Raw genomic sequence first — 21,236 nt, 5'->3', positions numbered from 1 at the left:
TAGCAAACGTATCCAGGTGAACTGAAAGGGATTGTGGGAACCAGGGCCCCATCGATGTTTTAGTGCATGAATCACAAAAAGTTAGCAATCAGATCAAACAAGTCGTAAAGAAGGGTAATGGCACATTTGCCTATATTGCAAAGGGGGTTGAGTTTGAGAATAGTGAGATTTCTCAGTGGTTTTATTGGTTAGACTTCACCTAGAATACTGTCTTCGCTGAGGATCGCCACCTCCTTGGAGTGGAGAAGCTTGCATGTGCCCAAGATTCTGAGAGCTAAACCATCTGGGGCTATGGTCCTGGCATGGTCACCCATGGCATGCAGGTCAAGGGGAAGTTCTCAACAAAGTGCCACTCAAGAAGACTTAAATGGTGAAAAAGGTGGATGATAGTGGCTGGCCAGCAAGTGATGCACCACAACACTGGAAGGACAGAAGAAGGCTGCATGGAGAGACTCCCAACCATCATGGAATCAATGGCATTGGACCTGGGTCTGTCAAGGACCGTGTGGTGATTGTCCATGCACCAATCTCCCCACGTTAAAAGAAGTCTCGCAGATGTCTACCAGGAGGGGCATTCCTGTTTCACACCTATGATGACCAACAAACTGTGAGGGTTACAGGATAATAATTCTCTTGCAGCTCCTAGGCATGATCTGGTTCACAGGCGGTCGGTGTTAGATTCAGTTGTTGCACTCTGGGACTAAGGCTGAAAGAGGGAAGCTGAGGGAGAAGAATGTGAGCTACAACTTCTTCTGGAAATGGAAACCTGCTGGTAAGCTCAGGATGTATGGTGTTGGGTATGCTATACACAGTAAATGGTTAAAATGCTTCCTGAATTCTCCATAGGCATCCATGAACATCTCATGATCATCTGCCTGAGGCTCAATAACAACCAGATGGGCACTGTGGTGAGTGCTTATAGCTCTACACCGGACTCACCGATCCTGCGAATCATCTGGGAAGACAGACGCACTAATCCCAGTGTACTTGAAGAGGCTAACATTGACTTTGTCACCACCACAATCAAATACCAACAGATGGATTGTCCATGTTATCAGGATGCCCGACTACCATCTCTCAAAACAAATCCTCTACTCCTAACTACTGGCAGGACAGCAGTTCCCTGGAGATCAGAGAAAGAGCTGTAAGGATAACATCGGCATCAACCTCAAAATGTGCCACATCTGCCCCACCAACTTGGAGGACATCACAGAGGACAGAGCAATGTGGAGAATCACTGTTTACAAAGCAGCTGCACTCTGTGATGGAGACGTCTAATGGCCTGCATAACGCGTGCCAGCAACAAAATGACTCGCAACCAAGGCAGCCTAACCATAGTCCACCACCAATACCAATCATCCATTCCCCCACTGCAAACAAACATGTGACTTCAGAGATGCAGCACAGAAAAATGTCCTTTGGTCCACGCTGACCAGCGATCACCTCGTACACTTACACTATCTTACAGGAATAATTTTACAACTTACCCAAAGGCACTTAACCTACAAACCAGTGTTGGAGGAAGCCAGAGAACCCGGAGAAAACCTACGCGATCATAGGGAGAACGTACAAACTCCGTACAGGCAGCACCCGTAATCAGGATCGAACCCGGGACTCAGGCTATGTGAGGCAGTAACTCTACCACTACACCACTCTGCCGCCACTGCGGCTCCAGAATTGGTCACAGAAAGCAAACAACAGGAGGATGTTCATTGTCGATGATGATGATGAGAATGCTATGTATAGTTTTCTCCCTTTACCTTAAAAGAAATGGTAACATTGAGTCAATTCACCAGGCTAATTCCTGGGATGAAAGAGTTGTTCTATCAGGAGAGGCTAGACACTTTGGGTCCCTATTCAATGGCGTTTAGAAACATACAAGATCCTAAGGTTCGAAATGTTTTCACAAGCTAGAGAGTCATGAGCAAGAGGACGTGGTAACTTAAAACCCGAGGTCATAGTCATTGAATGTGGAAAATGGCCCTTCGGCTCAACTTGCCACACCGAACAAAATGCCCCATCTACACTAGTCCCATCTGCCCGCACTTTGCCCATAACCCTCTAAACCAGGGGTAGGCAACCTTGTTCTGCATAAGGGCCAGGACGCATGTCCGTGAGCGGATGGCGGGCTACATCTATCACGTGTACTCATGGATCCCGCCCTGGATGGCAGGCATCAAATCATGTGTTCACATAGATCCCGCCCCTTCAAGGACGCCACCCGGAGTACTGGGCCCTAGTTATGGGCTCTCACGAACATGGCGTACCTACGGACCATTGCTTTGGCTCTGTCCTGAAGGCAGTGGCTCAAATACTCACACTCACTCATCCCCAGCCTATTGACAACCCCGATCCGGACAGTGAAGCCCAGACACAGAAGGTACGCGGCCATGCCGGCGGCTTTGCACAGGATGCGGTGCAGCCAGAGCTCGGCACTCCGCACTTGCGGCCACCTTGCGTCCTTGTGTCACCGTGCTTGGGCGCCGTGGTCTGTGGCCCGGGAGGTACCAGAGATGACGGAAGTCTGCAGGCTGGATAATTATGTGGGGAAAAAATACGCCTGCGGGCCGGATGATTTCGGGTTACGGGCCGCGTTTGGCCCAGGGACCGTAGGTTGCCGACCCGTTCTAAACCTATCCTATCCATGTACCTGTCCAAATGTCTCATAAACGTTATGATATTACATGCCCCAACTACCACCTCTGGCAGTTTGTTCCATATATCTACTACCCTTTGTGGGAAAAAGTTACCTCTAAAGTTCCTATTAAATATTTCCCCGTTCACCTTAAAGAATAGACATTTCTTTAATATAGATATTTATTTTTCTCGCAACAGGTAGTGAATCTCAAGGTTGGAAGAGGACAGTCCATTGGATATATTTAAGAATGGAAATAGAGAAACATTTGAAAGACTGAGGAATTAGGGAATCATAAGTGATAGGAACAGAATTAGGCCATTCAGCCCCACATGTCTACTCTGCCATTCAATCAAGGCTGATCTACCTTTCCTTCTTACCCCCATTCTACTGCCTTTTCCCCCCATAACCTTTGACACCTGTACTGATCATGAATTTATATCTGCCTTAAAAATATCCATTGACTGGGCTTCCACAGCCTGCTGTGGCAATGAATTCCACAGATTCACCACCCTCCGAGTAAAGAAATTCTCCCACATCTCCTTCCTAAAGGAATGTCCTTTAATTCTGAAGCTATGACCTCTGGTCCTAGACTCTCCCACTAGCGGAAAGATCCTCTCCACATCTACTCTATTCAGAATCTGTGGAAGTGTTACAGAAGGGGAGTTGAGAGCAGCATAGATCTATTGACTCGTGATGCAGCCATGATCTATTGACTCGTGATGCATGCTTGAGAGGCTGTACCAACTACAAAGTTCCTTTTATCTTGGTTAGCACTACTTAAGGGGGGGGTCCCAGGATACAGGGGGGGGGGGGGAAGAGAGATAGAGGGGGAGGGAGAGACAGGGGGAGGGAGAGAGACAGAGGAGTCTTACTCATGCTTGCACCAGTTCTACAAAACCGTGATTATTCACCCATAGCAGCAAATCAAACTGGTAACATTTGCTGGCACTTTCTCTGTTGCAGATTAAGGGAAGGGAGAAAGTGTATCTCAGGAACTCACTATACTGCAGGAAAGAGTGTTTAGTATAATTGCAAATCCGGTCATTCGTGCCAAGGCCACAGATAAAGCCAAGATAATTGAAGATGGCCATATGCTTATGATGAATCCTCCTGGCCACAATCCACTTCTCTCTGATTTCACAATCTCTCCTTCTGACTCACAAGAGATGTACAGTAAAAGCATAGATTTCCTACCTTCCTCAGCAAACATTCCCAACTACATTCCAAAACCAGTTTTACCATAAACAATGACCACCTAAAGTGCCGCCGGGCAACCTAAATGCCGAGTCATTTTGCCCAGCTTGGCACTGCAGATACTGGTTTCTACCGAAGATAGACACAAAAAACTGGAGTAACTCAGCGGGTCAGGCAGCATCTCTGGAGAAAAGGAACGTGACGTTTCGTGTCGACGGCGGCAACAGCTGTAGTGCGGGTCAAATATATTAGGTGCGGGGTGACGGAGAATCGGAGCGAATGACGGGCCCTGCACAGCAGCAGCGGCTCCTCCTCCTCCCGCACCTCCTGATAACGGACGTTGCTTGCCACTCTGCCAACGGCGCTTTCAAAACAAACCCTCCCGCACGCCGAGGCCGGGAGGGAGCGAGCGGGAGGCCTTGTTCCGCCATTTGAAGTGTCTGCACCGCTCGGCCCGGCACCTTCCTGGTGGCTGGCGGAGGAGAGGTGGCGGTGGTGAGGAGATCCCAACCGCCTCCCCCTTTGGCGGTGGACAGGGACGGCCAAGGCAGCGGGGCAATGATGCCGGTGTTGTCTGAGGAGCGCTGACCTTCTTTCCTCCCCACCTCGATCTCTCTCTCTCTCCCTCCCTTTCCCCGTCTGTCGCTCTCTCCCTCTCCCTCTCTCTGTCTGTCCCTCTCCCTCCCTCTGTCTGTGTCTCCCCCTCTGTGCCCCTCTGTGTCTCTCTCCCCCCCCCTTTATCCTGGGACCCCTCCTCTCAATCCCACTGATCCCCATTCCCACCTCTATTCAGTCCTCACTGTGCTCCCCTTCCCATGTACCCCCTCCCAACTATTCATCCTGCACTGATCTCCCTATCCACCTCACATTGATTCTCCTGCCACCCCCCATTCATCCTGCACTGCACCCCCCATTCATCCTGCACTGCACCCCCCATTCATCCTGCACTGCACCCCCCATTCATCCTGCACAGCACCCCCCATTCATCCTGCACTGCTCCCCCCCATTCATCCCGTACTGACCCCCCCTCCATTTATCCTGCACCGACCCCCCATCCATCCTGTAGTGAACCAACCATTCATCCTGTAGTGAACCCCGTCCCATTTATCCTGCACAGACCCTCCGATCCACACTGTACTGACACCCCCCATTCATCCTGTACTGATCCGCCGATTCAAGAAGAATGGGGATCAGTCTGAAGGATCTCGACCCGAAACGTTGCCTATTTCCTTCGCTCCATAGATGCTGCCTCACCCGCTGAGTTTCTCCAGCATTTTTGTCCACCTAATTCATCCTGTGCTGATCCCCCCCATTCACCCTGTACTGATCCCTCCCATCCACCCTGCACTGATTCCCCCCCCATCCATCCTGCACAGATCCCCCCATTCAACCCCAGACATCCCCCGCGCTCTCCCCTCACAATTTTACCTACTCCAACCAGCACGCACTAATTCCCCAGCCTCAATCCATCCATTCTGCACCGATTGCCTTCTCAAACCCCCCCCCCCCCAAAGTGTTTTAATTCCCAATGTTATTATTTGTTTTTAATCCATAAGGATGGACTAATAAAATTGTGAACACATGAAGCATTAAAACCGCAGTGTTCGATTGTCACTGCTACAGTTGACACGTTATTACAAATTCATTTTACTGGCAAATCGATGCTCTTAATATGGAGTATCAGTACAGTAGTTATTTAATGACAACATTCACAACTATACGTTGGATTTATCCAGATTTTACTTTTACAGTCGGTCATATACATTACAAATTTGGTCAGGAGCTATTTCAGTTAATATTTTATTGCAGCTATTCACAATATAACCATATAACAATTACAGCACGGAAACAGGCCATCTCGGCCCTTCTAGTCCATGCCGAACACTTACTCTCACCTAGTCCCATCTACCTGCACTCAGACCATAACCCTCCATTCCTTTCCCGTCCATATACCTATCCAATTTATTTTTAAATGATAAAATCATACCTGCCTCCACCACTTCCACTGGAAGCTCATTCCACACAGCTACCACTCTCTGAGTAAAGAAGTTCCCCCTCATGTTACCCCTAAACTTTTGTCCCTTAATTCTCAAATCATGTCCTCTTGTTTGAATCTTCCCTACTCTCAATGGAAAAAGCTTATCCACGTCAACTCTGTCTATCCCTCTCATAATTTTAAAGACCTCTTTCAAGTCCCCCCTTAACCTTCTGCACTCCAAAGAATAAAGACCTATCTTGTTCAACCTTTCTCTGTAACTTAGGTGCTGAAACCCAGGCAACATTCTAGTAAATCTCCTCTGTACTCGCTCTATTTTGTTGACATCTTTCCTATAATTTGGCGACCAGAATTGTACACCATATTCCAGAATTGACCTCACCAATGCCTTGTACAATTTTAACATTACATCCCAACTTCTATGCTCAATGCTCTGATTTATAAAGGCCAGCACACCAAAAGCTTTCTTTACCACCCTATCTACAAGAGATTCCACCTTCAGGGAACTATGCAGTTATTCCTGGATCGCTCTGTTCAACTGCATTCCTCAATTCGCTACCATTTACCATGTACGTCCTATTTTGATTTGTCCTGCCAAGATGTAGCACCTCACACTTATCAGCATTAAACTCCATCTGCCATCTTTCAGCCCACTCTTCCAAATGGCCTAAATCTCTCTGTAGACTTTGAAAATCTACTTCATTATCCACAACATCACCTATCTTAGTATCATCTGCATACTTACTAATCCAATTTACCACACCATCATCCAGATCATTGATGTAAATGACAAACAACAGTGGACCCAACACAGATCCCTGAGGCACCCCACTAGTCACCGGCCTCCAACCTGACAAACAGTTATCCACCATTACTCTCTGGTATCTCCCATTCAGCCACTGTTGAATCCATCTTGCTACTCCACTATTAATACCCAACAATTGAACCTTCTTAACCAACCTTCCATGTGGAACCTTGTCAAAGGCCTTACTGAAGTCCATATAGACAACTTCCACCGCTTTACCCTATCAATTTCCCTAGTAACCTCTTCAAAAAATTCAAGAAGATTAGTCAAACATGACCTTCCAGGCACAAATCCATGTTGACTGTTCCTAATCAGACCCTGTTTATCCAGATGATTATATATATTATCTCTAAGTATCCTTTCCATTGATTTGCCCACCACTGACGTCAAACTAACAGGTCTATAATTGCTAGGTTTACTCTTAAAACCCTTTTTAAACAATGGAACAACATGCGCAGTACGCCAATCCTCCGGCACCATTCCCGTGTCTAATGACATTTGAAATATTTCTGTCATAGCCCCTGCTATTTCTACACTAACTTCCCTCAATGTCCTAGGGAATATCCTGTCAGGACCCAGAGACTTATCCACTTTTATATTTTTCAAAAATGTCAGTACTTCCTCTTCTTTGATCCTCATAGTTTCCATAGCTACCCTACTTGTTACCCTTACCTCACATAATTCAATATCCTTCTCCTTGGTGAACACCGAAGAAAATAAATTGTTCAATATCTCCCCTATCTCTTTTGGCTCTGCAGATAGCTGTCCATTCCGACTCTCTAATGGACCAATTTTATCCCTCGTTATCCTTTTGCTATTAATATAGCTGTAGAAACCCTTTGGATTTACTTTCACCTTACTTGTCAAAGCAACCTCATATCTTCTTTTAGCTTTTCTAATTTATTTCTTAAGATTCTTTTTACATTCTTTATACTCAAGCACCTCATTTACTCCATGCTGCCTATAATTATTGTAGATCTCTCTCTTTTTCCGAACCAAGTGTCCAATTTCCATTGAAAACCATGGCTCTTTCCAATTATTACTCTTTCCTTTCAACCGAACAGGGACATAAAGATTCTATACTCTTAAAATTTCACCTTTAAATGTCCTCCATTTCTCTACTACATTCTTCCCATAAAACAAAATGTCCCAATTCACTCCTTTTAAATCCTTTCGCACCTCCTCAAAGTTAGCCTTTCTCCAATCAAAAATCTCAACCCTTGGTCCAGTTCTGACCTTCTCCATAATTATATTGAAACTAATGGCATTGTGATCACTGGACCCGAAGTACTCCCCACGTCATACCTCCGCCACCTGACCCGTCTCATTTCCTAACAGGAGGTCCAGCACTGCCCCTTCTCTAGTAGGTACCTCTATGTATTGCTGCAAAAACCTATCCTGCACACATTTTACAAATTCCAAACCATCCAGCCCTTTTACAGAATGTGTTTCCCAGTCTATGTGTGGAAAATTGAAATCTCCCACAATCACTACCTTGTGCTTACTACTAATATCTGCTATCTCCTTACATATTTGCTCTTCCAATTCTTGCTCCCCATTAGGCGGTCTATAATACACCCCTATAAGTGTTGCTACACCTTTCCCATTTCTCAGTTCCACCCAAATAGCCTCCCTAGACGAGCCCTCTAATCTATCCTGCCAAAGCACTGCTGTAATATCTTCCCTGACAAGCAATGCAACACCTCCACCTCTTGCCCCTCCAATTCTATCACACCAGAAGCAACAAAATCCTGGAATATACATCAATGATTTGGATGAAGTTTAATGTGGATAAATGTGAGGTTATCCACTTTGGTATCAAAAACAGGAAGGCAGAGTACTATCTAAATGGCGTCAAGTTGGGAAAAGAGGAAGTACAACGGGATCTGGGCATCCTTGTGCATCAGTTTATGAAAGTAAGCATGCAGGTACAGCAGGCAGTGAAGAAAGCGAATGGCATGTTGGCCTTTATAACAAGAGGAGTATAGGAGCAAAGAGGTCCCTCTGTAGTTGTACAGAGCCCTAGTGAGACCACACCTGGAGTATTGTGTGCAGTTTTGGTCCCCTAATTTGAGGAAGGACATTCTTGCTATTGAGGGAGAGCAGCGTACGTTTACAAGGTTAATTCCTGGGATGGCGGGACTGTCATATGCTCTCTTCCATGGTCCAGGATTTATTGACACAGGTTGATCATATGCTGAATAATCCAACCACATTTTTGTTTGAAAGTGGAAAGAAATAATAGAAATTGCATTAATTGCAATGTGTAAAAAGAGTTGAGATACTGTATTATAATTTTGCTGCATGTCATTGTGGTATATATATCATGTCTTGATTGGTGAATATGTTTAGTTTGTGACTTTATTTGAAGCAGAAATAATATGTGAATGCTTCATTGAGCATAATTCCGATTGGTAACTACGCACTTCGTCCGAGCACATTATCGCACGCGTCATGCAAGCCGTCTTAAATGACCACCTAAACTGTCATTTGGCAACCTAAAAAACCGGCTGGCAGCAGGGAAAAAAAGTTAAGTGAGAGCCGTGCTCTCTTCAGGCAAGATCTCCCACATGGCCAAGCAAGAAGGCATCCTGTTAGCTTTCTATCACATCCAAGATTCAAGAGAGTTTATTGTCATAATATGATCTGCTTAGACTGCTAACATACAACTTAGAAACATAGAAAATAGGCGCAACAGTTGGCCATTTAGCCCTTCGAGCCAGCACTGCCATTCAATATGATCATGACTGATCATCTAAAATCAGTACCCCGTTCCTGCTTTTTCCCCATGTCCCTTGAGTCCCTTAGCCCTAAGAGTTAAATCTAACTCTCTCTTGAAAACATCGAGTGAATTGGCCTCCACCTCCTTCTGTGGCAGAGATTTGCACAGAAACTCTCTGGGTGAAAAAGATTTCCCTCATCTCAGTCCTAAACGGCCTACCCCTTATTCTTAAACTGTGACCCCTGGTTCTGGACTCCTCCAACATCGGAAACATTTTTCCTGCATCTACCCTGTCAAATTCTCTAAGAATTTTATATGTTTTTATAAGATTCCCTCTCATCCTTCTAAATTCCAGCGAATACAAGCCCAGTCGACCCATTCGTTCATCATATGTCAGTCCCGCTATCCTGACCTGGTGAACCTATGCTGCACTCCCTCAATAGCAATAATGTCCTTCCTCAAATTAGGAGATTAAAAATTGCACACAATACACCAGGTGCGGTCTCACCAGGGCCCTGTACAACTGCAGTAGGACCTCCTTGCACCTAAACTCAAATCCTCTCGCAATGAAGACCAACATGCCATTAGCTTTCTTCACTGCCTGCTGTGGTGAAAACTGCCCAACGCATCACCGGTTCCTCACTCCCCTCCATTGAGTCTGTCCAAAGCAAGCGATGTTTGCGTAGGGCGCGCAGCATCGCCAAGGACTGCTCTCACCCCAGCCACAGACTGTTTACCCTCCTCCCACCCGGGAGGCGCTACAGGTCGCTCCGTGCCGGACCAGCAGGTTCAGGAACAGCTTCTTCCCTGCGGCTGTTATACTACTTAACTCTGCACCTTGGTAATTGCCAGTCACCTTTCCCCAGCACTACTACTACTGTATGTACGTATATATATTTATTGCTCATTATTCTATGTTCGCTCTTCTGGGTGAGATGCTAACTGCATTTCGTTGTCTCTGTACTGTACACTGCACAATGACAATAAAGATTGAATCTGAATCTACCTGCATGCTTACTTTCAGTGACTGATGTACAAGCACACCCAGGTTTTGTTGCACCTCCCCTTCTCCTAATCTGATACCATTCAGATAATAATCTGCCTTCCTGTTCTTGCCACCAGTGGATAACCTCACATTTTACTTCGGAGTCACGTGAGTGACTACATGAAGAAGCTCGCCAGGACGCATGCGTGTCATATCGCTTTCACGCTTGCGAAACGACAGGCGGGGTGGAACGTTCCCCCGCAGCGGTAAGTTTGAAACCGCGACCTACAGGTAAGTGATTTACTCTGCGGTAGTTTTTGTCCCCGCGCTGTTTTTATACAGGGGGGGAAGCTGGACAAAATAGTGTCCACAAGTGCCGCGAGTAAAGCTGGCTGGGGAGGACCGCGAAGTTGCGGGAGCCAGCAGCAGCTGAAGGCACAAGCCCCGTAAGGGATCAGCTGTGCCGACTTTTTGTCCCGCGCTGGCCAGAACACCACGGCCGGGCGGGAGACTATTCAGAATGGGGCCGTCGACTTTTGACAAGTCGAAAACGGAGGAGGCGGGGTGGAACGACGTTCCCCCGTAGCGACAATTTAAACCAGGACCTGCAGGTAAGAGCTGCGGTCTTTTTGTGTTTTCCCATGCTGATTACAGGTGGAGAAACCAACGGGCTGCGACAAAGCTGGTGAGGGAGGACCGCGGAGCAGCGGGCAGCCAGCAGCACTCGGATCACCGATAGTGGGATCAGCTGTGCCCGATGTCGCCTCCGCACCGGCCAGATCCACGCGGCCGGGCGGTAAGGTTAGACACAAAACAAACAAGGTCGTGGACTCAGAGGAGTCCGACTTTGAACAACCGCAGGCGGCCAGCGATCGAGAGCGCTGGAGCCGGATGGAGCGGTGTGTGGAGCATTTGCTCCAACGTGACAAGACTCCGGGAGATGGAGTCGGGTCACTGTGGGCCCTATGATAAACCCACAGCAGTACCTCTTGAAGGGCTGCACAGTGGTTCTACCTCATCAGAGGGGAGCACTGCGGGTCAGTTCTGGGCTGACCAGGAAGAGGGGTCCGCAGAAGGAAAGACAAGTGTGCAAGGGGTGCAGGGACTGTGCAAACCTGGGACCACAAAACCACCAATACTATTGTTTGGAGGCAACCTATCGAAGCAAGTCAAGGAGCTCGATGAGGAAGCAAAAACCCTGGGACTAATAAAAGGGACTCCAACAAAAACCCACTACAGCCAAAGACAGCACCCCTACACACCCACCAGCAGAACTGGTGAAAGCTCGAAGGCCCGGTACTCAAAACATGAGTCTTTTTAGGCCATGGCCCAGGCCGGCCTTCTTGGAAGATGCGGGGACCTCCAACGCCAACCAAACCGAAAATCCAGACACCAGCGCAACAACAGCAGCGAAGAACCTACAAAAAAGTAGTAAACCTGCCACTGGTAACTATGGAGGTAGGTGGGTCTGGTTCCCTACAAAATACAGGGAGCATGGAGGTTGGGGGAGATTACACTCTTTTCTGAATGCATGGAGCATGTTAACAACCAATACTTACATCTTAAACAGTATCCAGGGACATACAATAGAGTTTATCCACAAGTACAGCCCTCCAGTTCAACATATACCGAACCGAAAGTTCGTGCTTTCTGATAAAGAAAAAATCAAAAGCGCAAGCTGAACTGGAGCAGCTTTACGTAAAAGGTGTAATTGAGAAAACTCAACACGAACCATTAGAATTCGTGTCCAATATATTTACCAAAAACAAAAAAGATGGTGGTTGTCGCATCATCATAGATCTGACAAAATTGAATACATTTGTACAATATATTCACTTCGAAATGGAAACCTTTGTTACTGCTAAACAATTAATTTCCAAAGGTTACTTCATGGCCAGCATCGATTTAAAAGATGCTTACTATTCAGTGCCTATACGAGGTGACCACAGATGTTACTTAAAATTCAACTGGATGGGACAACTCTGACAGTATAAAGCACTGCCAAATGGTTTATCATCAGCCCCCAGGCTGTTCACAAAATTTTGAAACCAGCCCTAGCGTTTCTATGGAAATGTAAACACATGGTCATGGCATATTTAGATGACATACTCATTGTGGGCAAAACTTTGGAATTGGCCAAACAAACTGTAACAGCCACAAAACAGTTATTTGAAAAACTGGGATTTATTATCCATCCAGTTAAATCTAAACTAACGCCTTGCACTACTATGGACTATTTGGGGTTCACCATTGACTCAGTTCACATGTCGGTGACTCTGCCTAAGGGAAAGGCTAGAGATTTAATAGAGGCTTGTAATAACCTCATTGACATCAGCAAACCATCCATCAGATTGGTAGCAAAAGTAATTGGCAAAATGGTGGCTGCCTTTCCAGCCACACAATTTGGACCTCTACATTACCAAAACTTACAGAGAGCAAAAATACAAGCACTCAAAATTAATGCAGGTCACTTTGACAGACCTATGAAACTACCAATCAAAGCTAAAATGGAACTAAAATGGTGGATAGATCTGGCTTTGTTCCAATCCAATCATTGTCAGTAACCCTTCCATGGTACTATAAACTGATGCCAGTGCACTTGGGTGGGGAGCCACTAATACCATCACCAGCTGTGGAGGTAGATGGACTGCTCAGGAGGCATCATTATTACTCACACTGGGCATAAACTACCTGGAAATGTTGGGTGCATCCCATGGCCTAAAGTCATATTGTACTGGGTCATATCACCAGCATGTTAGACTACAGATAGACAATACCACCGTGGTAGCATACATTAACCACATCGGTGGAAACAAATCGACATCATGTGACAATCTGGCTAATACAATTTGGCAATGGTGTATCCAGAGAGATATTTGGATATCAGCCACTTACCTACCAGGAAGACTAAATTTAGTGGCAGATACCAGGTCACGCAAATTTAATGAAAACACCGAATGGATGTTGAATAAAAAAGTATTTGCTGATATTACAGCAAAATATGGAACACCAGATATCGATCTATTCGCATCCAGACTTAACCACCAGTTATCAAATTATGTTTCATGGGAACCAGACCCTGGGGCAGCGGCGACAGATGCATTTTCGCTGCATTGGGGGGAAATTGTTTATTTACGCATTCCCTCCTTTCTGCCTCATCAGTCGGGTATTAAGGAAAATACAACAAGACTCTGCATCTGGTATTTTGGTAGTACCCGATTGGCCTACTCAACCATGGTTCCCAGTGGTATTAAACATGGTATTAGAACCATGTATCACCATCCCACATAGACCAGATTTATTGCTACATCCCGTAACAAGGGATAGCCACCCATGCCATAAACATTTGAACTTATTAATTTGTAGAGTTTAAAAACACCTTTACTACAACTGGGACTGACGGACCGAACAGTGAACATGATCTCGGCGGCCCAAAGACAGTCAACCAAAAAACAGTATCTGGTCTATATCAGGAAGTGGGAGATGTACTGCCATAAAAACAACATCACCTACAGAGACATGAACATCCCGTCTGTTCTGGAATATCTGGCAGGCCTCCACTATGATGAGGGGCTCAGTTACAGTGCCATCAACTGCGCCAGAAGTGCCCTATCGACTTACCTATGGCAGGGGACAGAGCGTTACTCTGTTGGGACTCACCCACTGGTAACAAAACTTATGAGGGGAATTTTTAATACTAATCCCCCAAGAACCAGGTACTCCCAAATATGGGATGTAAGTATTGTCCTGAAGATGCTCAGGAATTGGTCTCCAGCAACAGCTCTGTCTCTATACAGACTGACATTAAAAACAGTCATGCTAATGGCATTGGTCACGGCACAGAGGGTACAGTCACTGCATAAACTAAGACTGGACAACATGACTTCCTCAACAGAAAATATTACGTTTCATATCTATGAGTTAGTAAAGCAGAACAGACAAGGATCAGCAGGCCTCAATATACAATTTAGGTCATACGCAACAGATGACCGTCTCTGTATAGTAAGACATCTGTCGTTATACATGGAGACAACGAAAATCCTAAGAGGCAATGAAAAGGCACTTTTGGTCAGCCACAAGCAACCACACAAAAGAGTGACGGTCCAGACCATCTCAAGATGGCTGAAACAGGTGCTAACACAGGCTGGGGTGGATACTAATATGTTTAAATCTCATTCCACCAGGGCTGCAGCTACATCGGCAGCGATACAGTTGGATGTACCAATGGACCAAATCCTCAAGGCAGCAGGATGGTCTGGGGGAAAAACATTCCAATTATTTTACAACAAACCAGTAATGAAACCTGGAACGTTTGCAGAAACAATTTTAAGTTCTGTAAATTAATTTAAACCCATAAAAAGGGGTTATAATTTTGTGTTAACAAATTTTATGATTTCAATGTCGAATTCATGTCCAAATTATGTTAACAGAATTCCTCCCAGTCATCAAGGCAGACGTGATGCATGGACTCGTTTCCACGGCATGAAATCACAGAGCTTTAAAATCTTCACGTAGTCACTCACGTGACTCCGAAGTAAAATAGTAAGATTAAACGTGAACTTACCAGTTTGAAGTTTGATCTGTATTTTATGAGGAGTTACGATGAGGGATTACGTGCCCTCCGCTCCCACCCTTGATCATATACTTAACTGGTATCTCTTCTCTAATCTTACTATGTTTAGTCATTACAGTTATCTGTGATTTCACACCGCTGCTTTGAAGAATGACACGCATGCGTCGTGGCGGGGTTCTTCACGTAATCTCTCATCGTAACTCCTCATAAAATACAGATCAAACTTCAAACTGGTAAGTTCTCGTTTAATCTTACTATTTATCCACATTATTCAGCATCTGCCACGCTTCTGCTCACTGACCCAACCTATCCAAGTCACCCTGCAGCGTCATAGCATCTACCTCGCAACTCACACTGCCACCAAGCCTTGTGTCATCCGCAACTTTAGAGATGTTGTATTAAATTCCCTCGACTATATCGTCAATATATATTGTAACCAACTGGGGTCCTTGCGGCACCCCGCTAGTCACTGCCTGCCATTCTGAAAAGGACCCTTAAATTCCTACTCTTTGCTTCCTGTCTGCCAACCAGTTCTCTATCCATGTCAATACCCTACCCCCAATACCATGTGCTCTAATTTTGCACACTAATTCGGTTGGCGGCGCGATACTGTTGCAGTCTGTCTTTAAAAATTATTTTTGTCTAGTTACATGTAGTTGTTGTGTTTTTTTATACTGTTTTTAACTGTGTTTATGTGGGGGGCGGTCGGGGGGGGGGGAAATCTCTTCCCTGCACAGGAGACCCGACCTTTTTCCTGTCGGGTCTCCGTTGTCGTTGGGGCCTAGCACCGTGGAGCGGCCTCCAGCCGGAACGACCTGGGGGCTCCAGTCACGGAGCCTACGGAGCTGCAGACCTACCATCGTGGGGCTGGCCGGCCTCGGAGCGTGGGGAGCGGTGGTGGCTCGCTACTGCGACCCGACTCCGGAGCTCGAGGCTCCAGCAACGCAACTTCTGTGGACTGGGACACCGGGAGCTCGCAGGTCCGGGTGAAGACCGCTTTCCGGAGCTCCCGCAACGCAACTTCTCCAGCCCGTGTCGCGGGGTTGGAACGACTCGGAGCGGGACCGTACATCGCCCGGCGCGGCTTTAATGGCCGCGGGACATTCCAGCGCCCGCCGGGGGTTCCAACTGTGACATTTAGACCTGGAGCGGGGCCGTACATTGCCCGGTGCAGTCTAAAATGTCCGTGGGACTTAACATCGCCCGCCTGGGGCTTCAACATCGGGAGAAAAATGGAGAGCAGGGGAGAGAAAAGACTTTGCCTTCCATCACAGTGAGGAGGAGGTTCACTGTGATGGATGTTTGTGTGAATTAAATTGGTTGTGTGTCTAGTAGGAATCGTTTTTGTTTGTATGGCTGTAAAAACAGAGTTTCGTTTGAGCCTCACTGAGGTTCAAATGACAATAAATATTGTATTGTATTGTAATCTCTTGTGTGGGACTTTGTCAAAGGGTTTTTGAAAGTCCAGATACACCACATCCACTGGCTCTTCCTTATCCATTCTACTTGTTACATCCTCAAAAAATTCCAAAAGATTAGTCAAGCATGACTTCCCCATTATAAATCCATGCTGACTTAGACCGATCCCGTCACTGCTTTCCAAATGCGCTGCTATAACATCTTTAATAATCGACTCCAGCATCTTCCCCAGTCCCGATGTAAAGGGCCTGTCCCACTTGGGCGACCTAAGCTGCAAGTTTAGAAGAGTTTGCCCTTGACTCAAACTCGCAGCATGTTCGACACGAGGGCCTAGGAGGTCGTATGAGGTGGCTGGAATTCTCCTTCATGCTCGAGGGAGGTTCCCGTCTACTCTCGGCCTCAGCTAGTTTGCGGAATCTTTTTCAGGATGTTGAAAAATTTTCCGCGAGTAAAATGTGGGTGGCAAGGATCTTTTTCACTCGTAGTGCAGTGGAGTGGGATCTCTATTTACTTACAGGCAGTCGAGGGCAGCCTTAGGCATTTTGATTGGTTCATTGGAGTTTCAGGACCAAGGAAGACCTACCGTTAGGTAAAATGGCCACTAAACTTTATTATACTTCTTAAAAGTGTCTCCACTCCTTCTGACTCCCTTCTCTCCTTCTCCCCCCTCCCCCCAACGCGCTCTCTAAAGGACTTACGGTACTCTGTGGCAGCCGTTTACCTTCATCTTCATCGCGCAGACAGCGCTCCTCCGCTTTCCCTGGCCCCCACCTTCGTGGTGTGTGTGTGTGTGCGGTCGGTAGATGCAGCTCGCGGTTCGGTCGATCCAGCTCGCGGTTTCAACGCGGCAGGTCGATCCAGCTCAAGGCTTTCCAGGAGAGTGCCCTTGAGCTTGAAGGTCGAAGGCACTCTTCTGGACTCGCAGATTAGGTCGCCCAAGTGGGACAGGCCCTTAAGGCTAACTGGTCTCTCTCCTTCCTTTCTTTAAAAGTGGAGTTACATTAGCTACCCTCCAGTTCACAGGAATCGATCCAGAGTCGAGAGAACGTTGGAAAATGGTCACCAATGCATCCACGATTTCTAAGGCCGCCTCCTTAAGTACTCTGGGATGCAGACCATCAGGCCCTGGGGATTTATCCGCCTTCAGTCCTAACAGTTTACCCAACACCATTTTCTGACTAATGTGGATTCCCTTCAGTTCTTCCCTCCCACTAGATCCTCGGTACCCATGTCTTTCAAGGAGATTGTTTGTGTCTTCCTAAATGAAGACAGAACCAAAGTACTCGTTGAACTGTTCTGCCATTTCCTTGTTTCCCATTATAAATTCACCTGTCTCTGACTGTAAGGGACCTACATTCATCTTCACTAATCATTTCCTTTTTACATACCTAAAGAAACTTTTACAGTCAGTTTTTATATTTCCCACAAGCTTACTTTCATGCACTTCCCCCCCCCCCCCTCTTAATTAACCCCTTTGTCCTCCTCTGTTGAGTTCTAAATTTCTCCCAGTCCTCTGGTTTGCCGCTTCTTCTGGCCAATTTATATGCCTCTTCCTTCGATTTAACACTATCCTTGACTTCCCTCGTCAGTCATGGTTGAGCCGCCTTCCCAGTTTTAATTTTTCGCCAGACAGGGATGAACAATTTTCAAGTAGCAACTAAGTAAATACGTGCTGCTGAAAAACCAGGACATTTCTATTTGGAATTACAGTACACAGAAAGCCATTTAATTCTCTAAAGTATTCAAATTAAACAAACAAAAAAACATTCCTTGGACCTCACACAATTGCCTGAGTCAGGTCCAAACTAACCTGTTATTTTATCTCGAACAAGTTTGCATGATTCAATTTCACCAATGCTCCCAAACAAACTTCTGAATTCTTCTTGTGTCATATTTTGTGGAAGATAGTTGACTATGAGGTTGGTTTTGCTGTCATCTGTTGGAGCCCCTGTCTGCATCGGTGATGAGCAGTTCCTACTGTTGCTTGATGGACCATTGGGAGTGTTGGATGTAGGGCCATTTGACACCTGAGGTTCCATGGTGCTGATTATCTAAAAAATAATACGAAGTACATATCTGTTAGTAAAGAATTCAAAATTTGCTTGAACTATTTTAAATATCACAATGAATAGTGAATATAAAAAGATTACTGCCACATTCTAGCATTGTATTCAATTACAGATTTTTATTCAGTCATTAGGTTCAGAAAAAATCCTTTGGATCCTTAATGCAGGACAAATGCACAGTGCCTTTAGAAATGTACTGGCTTATTAGAGAAATATGCATTTGTTAAATTAGATACATTTGATATATAACCTTGTGGCAAATACACCCTAATCCAGGCATAATTCTGATAATCTCCTGTGCACCCTTTCCAAAGCCTCCACATCTACCTGTAATGGGGCGACCAACTCTACACATAGTACTTCAAATGCAGCCTAACCAAAGTAATCTAAAACTGAATCATGACTTCCTTACTTTTAATGCCCTGACCTATGAAAGCAAGCATACTATATGCCTTTATTACTAGTGTAGGCCTGTAGTATGATTAAGTGTCAGATCATATACTTTAGGTGGAAAATGGAGCACAAAACAAGAGCTTATAGTCAACGAAAAGTCAATGAATGTGGAAATATTCAGATACGTATGCAGAGCCAGGGAATTTTCTCACGGTTTTCCCAATCAGCTATTGCAACTTTGGTGAAAATTGTATTCATGTTTACATAGGGTTTCTGTTGATATTCACTAAAGTTACAGCCATTGTACGAGAATGTTAAATTATTATAAATGATATTTCGTTGCATTAATAAACACGCACATAAAATAAATATCAACAGCAAAATTGTATATGTTGTACAAGAACATACAAATAAATGAACATTCCACAGAAAACTTTGGTTGAATCACAGATGGAATATTTTACATCATTTGGGTATACCATCATTGAAAATACATTGGGAGCATTGATTCAGTACAGATTAGATTTACCAGGATATTGTCAGAAAGGGAAATTCAAACTGATGAAGTGACTTGAGAAACAGCTGCTACTACACTGCTTGCATTGATTCAAATTAAGTGGGCATACACATCCTGAATCCTGGATGGTCTTCTTCTTGCATATGGTGTGCACAGCCTAAAGTTGTAAGACAACTTGTCTGTTTAATCTTCCATTTGTGCACGGCAGGTTGATTGCATTCGTCGAAACAGGATGGACCACGCGAAGGTTGCAATCTCCTGCAACACTGGATGGTGTTGAGCTGTTTGAGAGTTGTAGTTAGCTAAATGGCGAGCATTCCACCTCTACTGATTTGTACGTTACGTGCGATGTTCAGTCTTTAAGGGGTGAGGAGGCAGATCACATGACAAAGATGCTCAATTTCTGACCTACCCTGCTTAGATTCAGTACTTGCATGGCTGGTACAGTTGTTTCCAGTTAGTGGTTTTGATGACGAGATACTCTATGTGGTGATGCCATGAAATAGGACTAGCAAAGAACAAGTATGAATACAAAGGGCAGGTGTATTATAATTGTTGCATACCTTTAGTGATCTACAACATTTTATATATTTGCTTAGTAAATCATTGCGGATATTTTTAACATTGGGAAAAAATATGAAACGGGAAATTTAATATGCCATACACCACTGAAAGGAAAATCTGCAGGATGCACTGCAGATGATCAATCTGATATCTCAATTATAAATGACAAAGTATAAACGGCCAGTGTTGAGTTTCCTTTTGTAAATAACTTGTCAAAAATCACTGTAAAATTCAACAAACATCTCCAATGCTCAACGTTAAAATAATGAAACATGAAATTTACCCTGAACAGAATCACAGAAAGGTAATTAATAGTTCCCCGAGTCTGTGCCATCTTTAGCCATGAGCAATTCAGTTTGCCTTCTACCCTCTCCACATAACTGTGCAAAAATGTTTTAAACTCAAATACTTATCCAGTTCCCCTTTGAATGCTGCAACTGAATTTGCATAGCAGATTTTAACTACTCAGTATGCAAAAACAAGTATCCTTTGTATCACACTTGATTCTTTTGCTAATCACACTCATTCTACAATCTCTGGTATTTAACCCTTCCTCCTCAATGAGGGTATTTTCTCTTTCTGTACTGTGTCTTGACTCATTATGATCTTATATATTTTATCAGGCTCTTCTATTCTAAAAACAGCAATCTCAGCTTCTCCAGACCATTCACATCACGGAAGTCTCTCATCCTTGGAAACCATTAGGTAATCTTTTACTTTCTTATTCTTCAAGTAACTACACTTAAACATAACATTACAAATTGTCTTAAGTATCAATAACTGAACAGGAACTGTGTATTTAAATATGTATTAAATTGAGTCATGCAAAATAATGCACAATACAAATGCCAAAAATAACTTGCTACTTCAGTCCTTGATAACATGGTAAAATTTCACCAGAGTTACAAACCTCCCTTAATTATTTTTGCTTTATTATAAATTTCCATGAAACACAAGGCAGGCTGCATCAGCCATTACGCAGCAGCAGACACTGGTATCAGTAGCAAAAACAGCAAGGTTATCATTGTTTAATCACTAGCACAGCAAAAAAAAAGACATTTTTAATGTGATAACTGGAGAAACTGCATGGTTCAATGACTTGCCACATTTGTGAATCTTGCACTGAAAACTTGCATTTATACCAAAAAGTATTTAAATGTCTGAATAAAATGCATACAATCAGAGTCCAATATTGGAAATAAAATCTGCATTAGCATCTTTACTTTTTAAACTTTGCAGTATATATCCTAAAAGAACATATCCATTTCTATATACTCAATTGACTTCCTTCCTTTATCCAGTTATTTTGAGACACCATGAACACTAACACCACCACCCCTTCCCAAAAACAATAATCCAGCAAT

General features: G+C 44.7%; 1 protein-coding gene across 5 annotated transcripts in view; it reads right to left on the bottom strand.

The window, feature by feature from the left end:
- The window catches only part of elavl4 (ELAV like RNA binding protein 4), a 101,991-nt gene that overhangs the window by 54,083 nt on the left and 26,672 nt on the right, over positions 1 to 21,236 (bottom strand). For all 5 annotated transcript variants that reach the window (XM_033028565.1, XM_033028566.1, XM_033028569.1 and 2 more), the window contains exon 2: positions 18,143 to 18,383. In XM_033028565.1, the coding sequence (XP_032884456.1) occupies positions 18,143 to 18,383 (241 nt within the window). The remainder of the gene's footprint in view (positions 1 to 18,142; positions 18,384 to 21,236) is intronic.

Source organism: Amblyraja radiata, chromosome 10, assembly GCF_010909765.2.
Source record: "Amblyraja radiata isolate CabotCenter1 chromosome 10, sAmbRad1.1.pri, whole genome shotgun sequence".
NCBI lineage: Eukaryota > Metazoa > Chordata > Chondrichthyes > Rajiformes > Rajidae > Amblyraja > Amblyraja radiata.
Note: the sequence above shows the minus strand (reverse complement) of the source record. Positions and strands in the feature narration are given on the sequence as shown.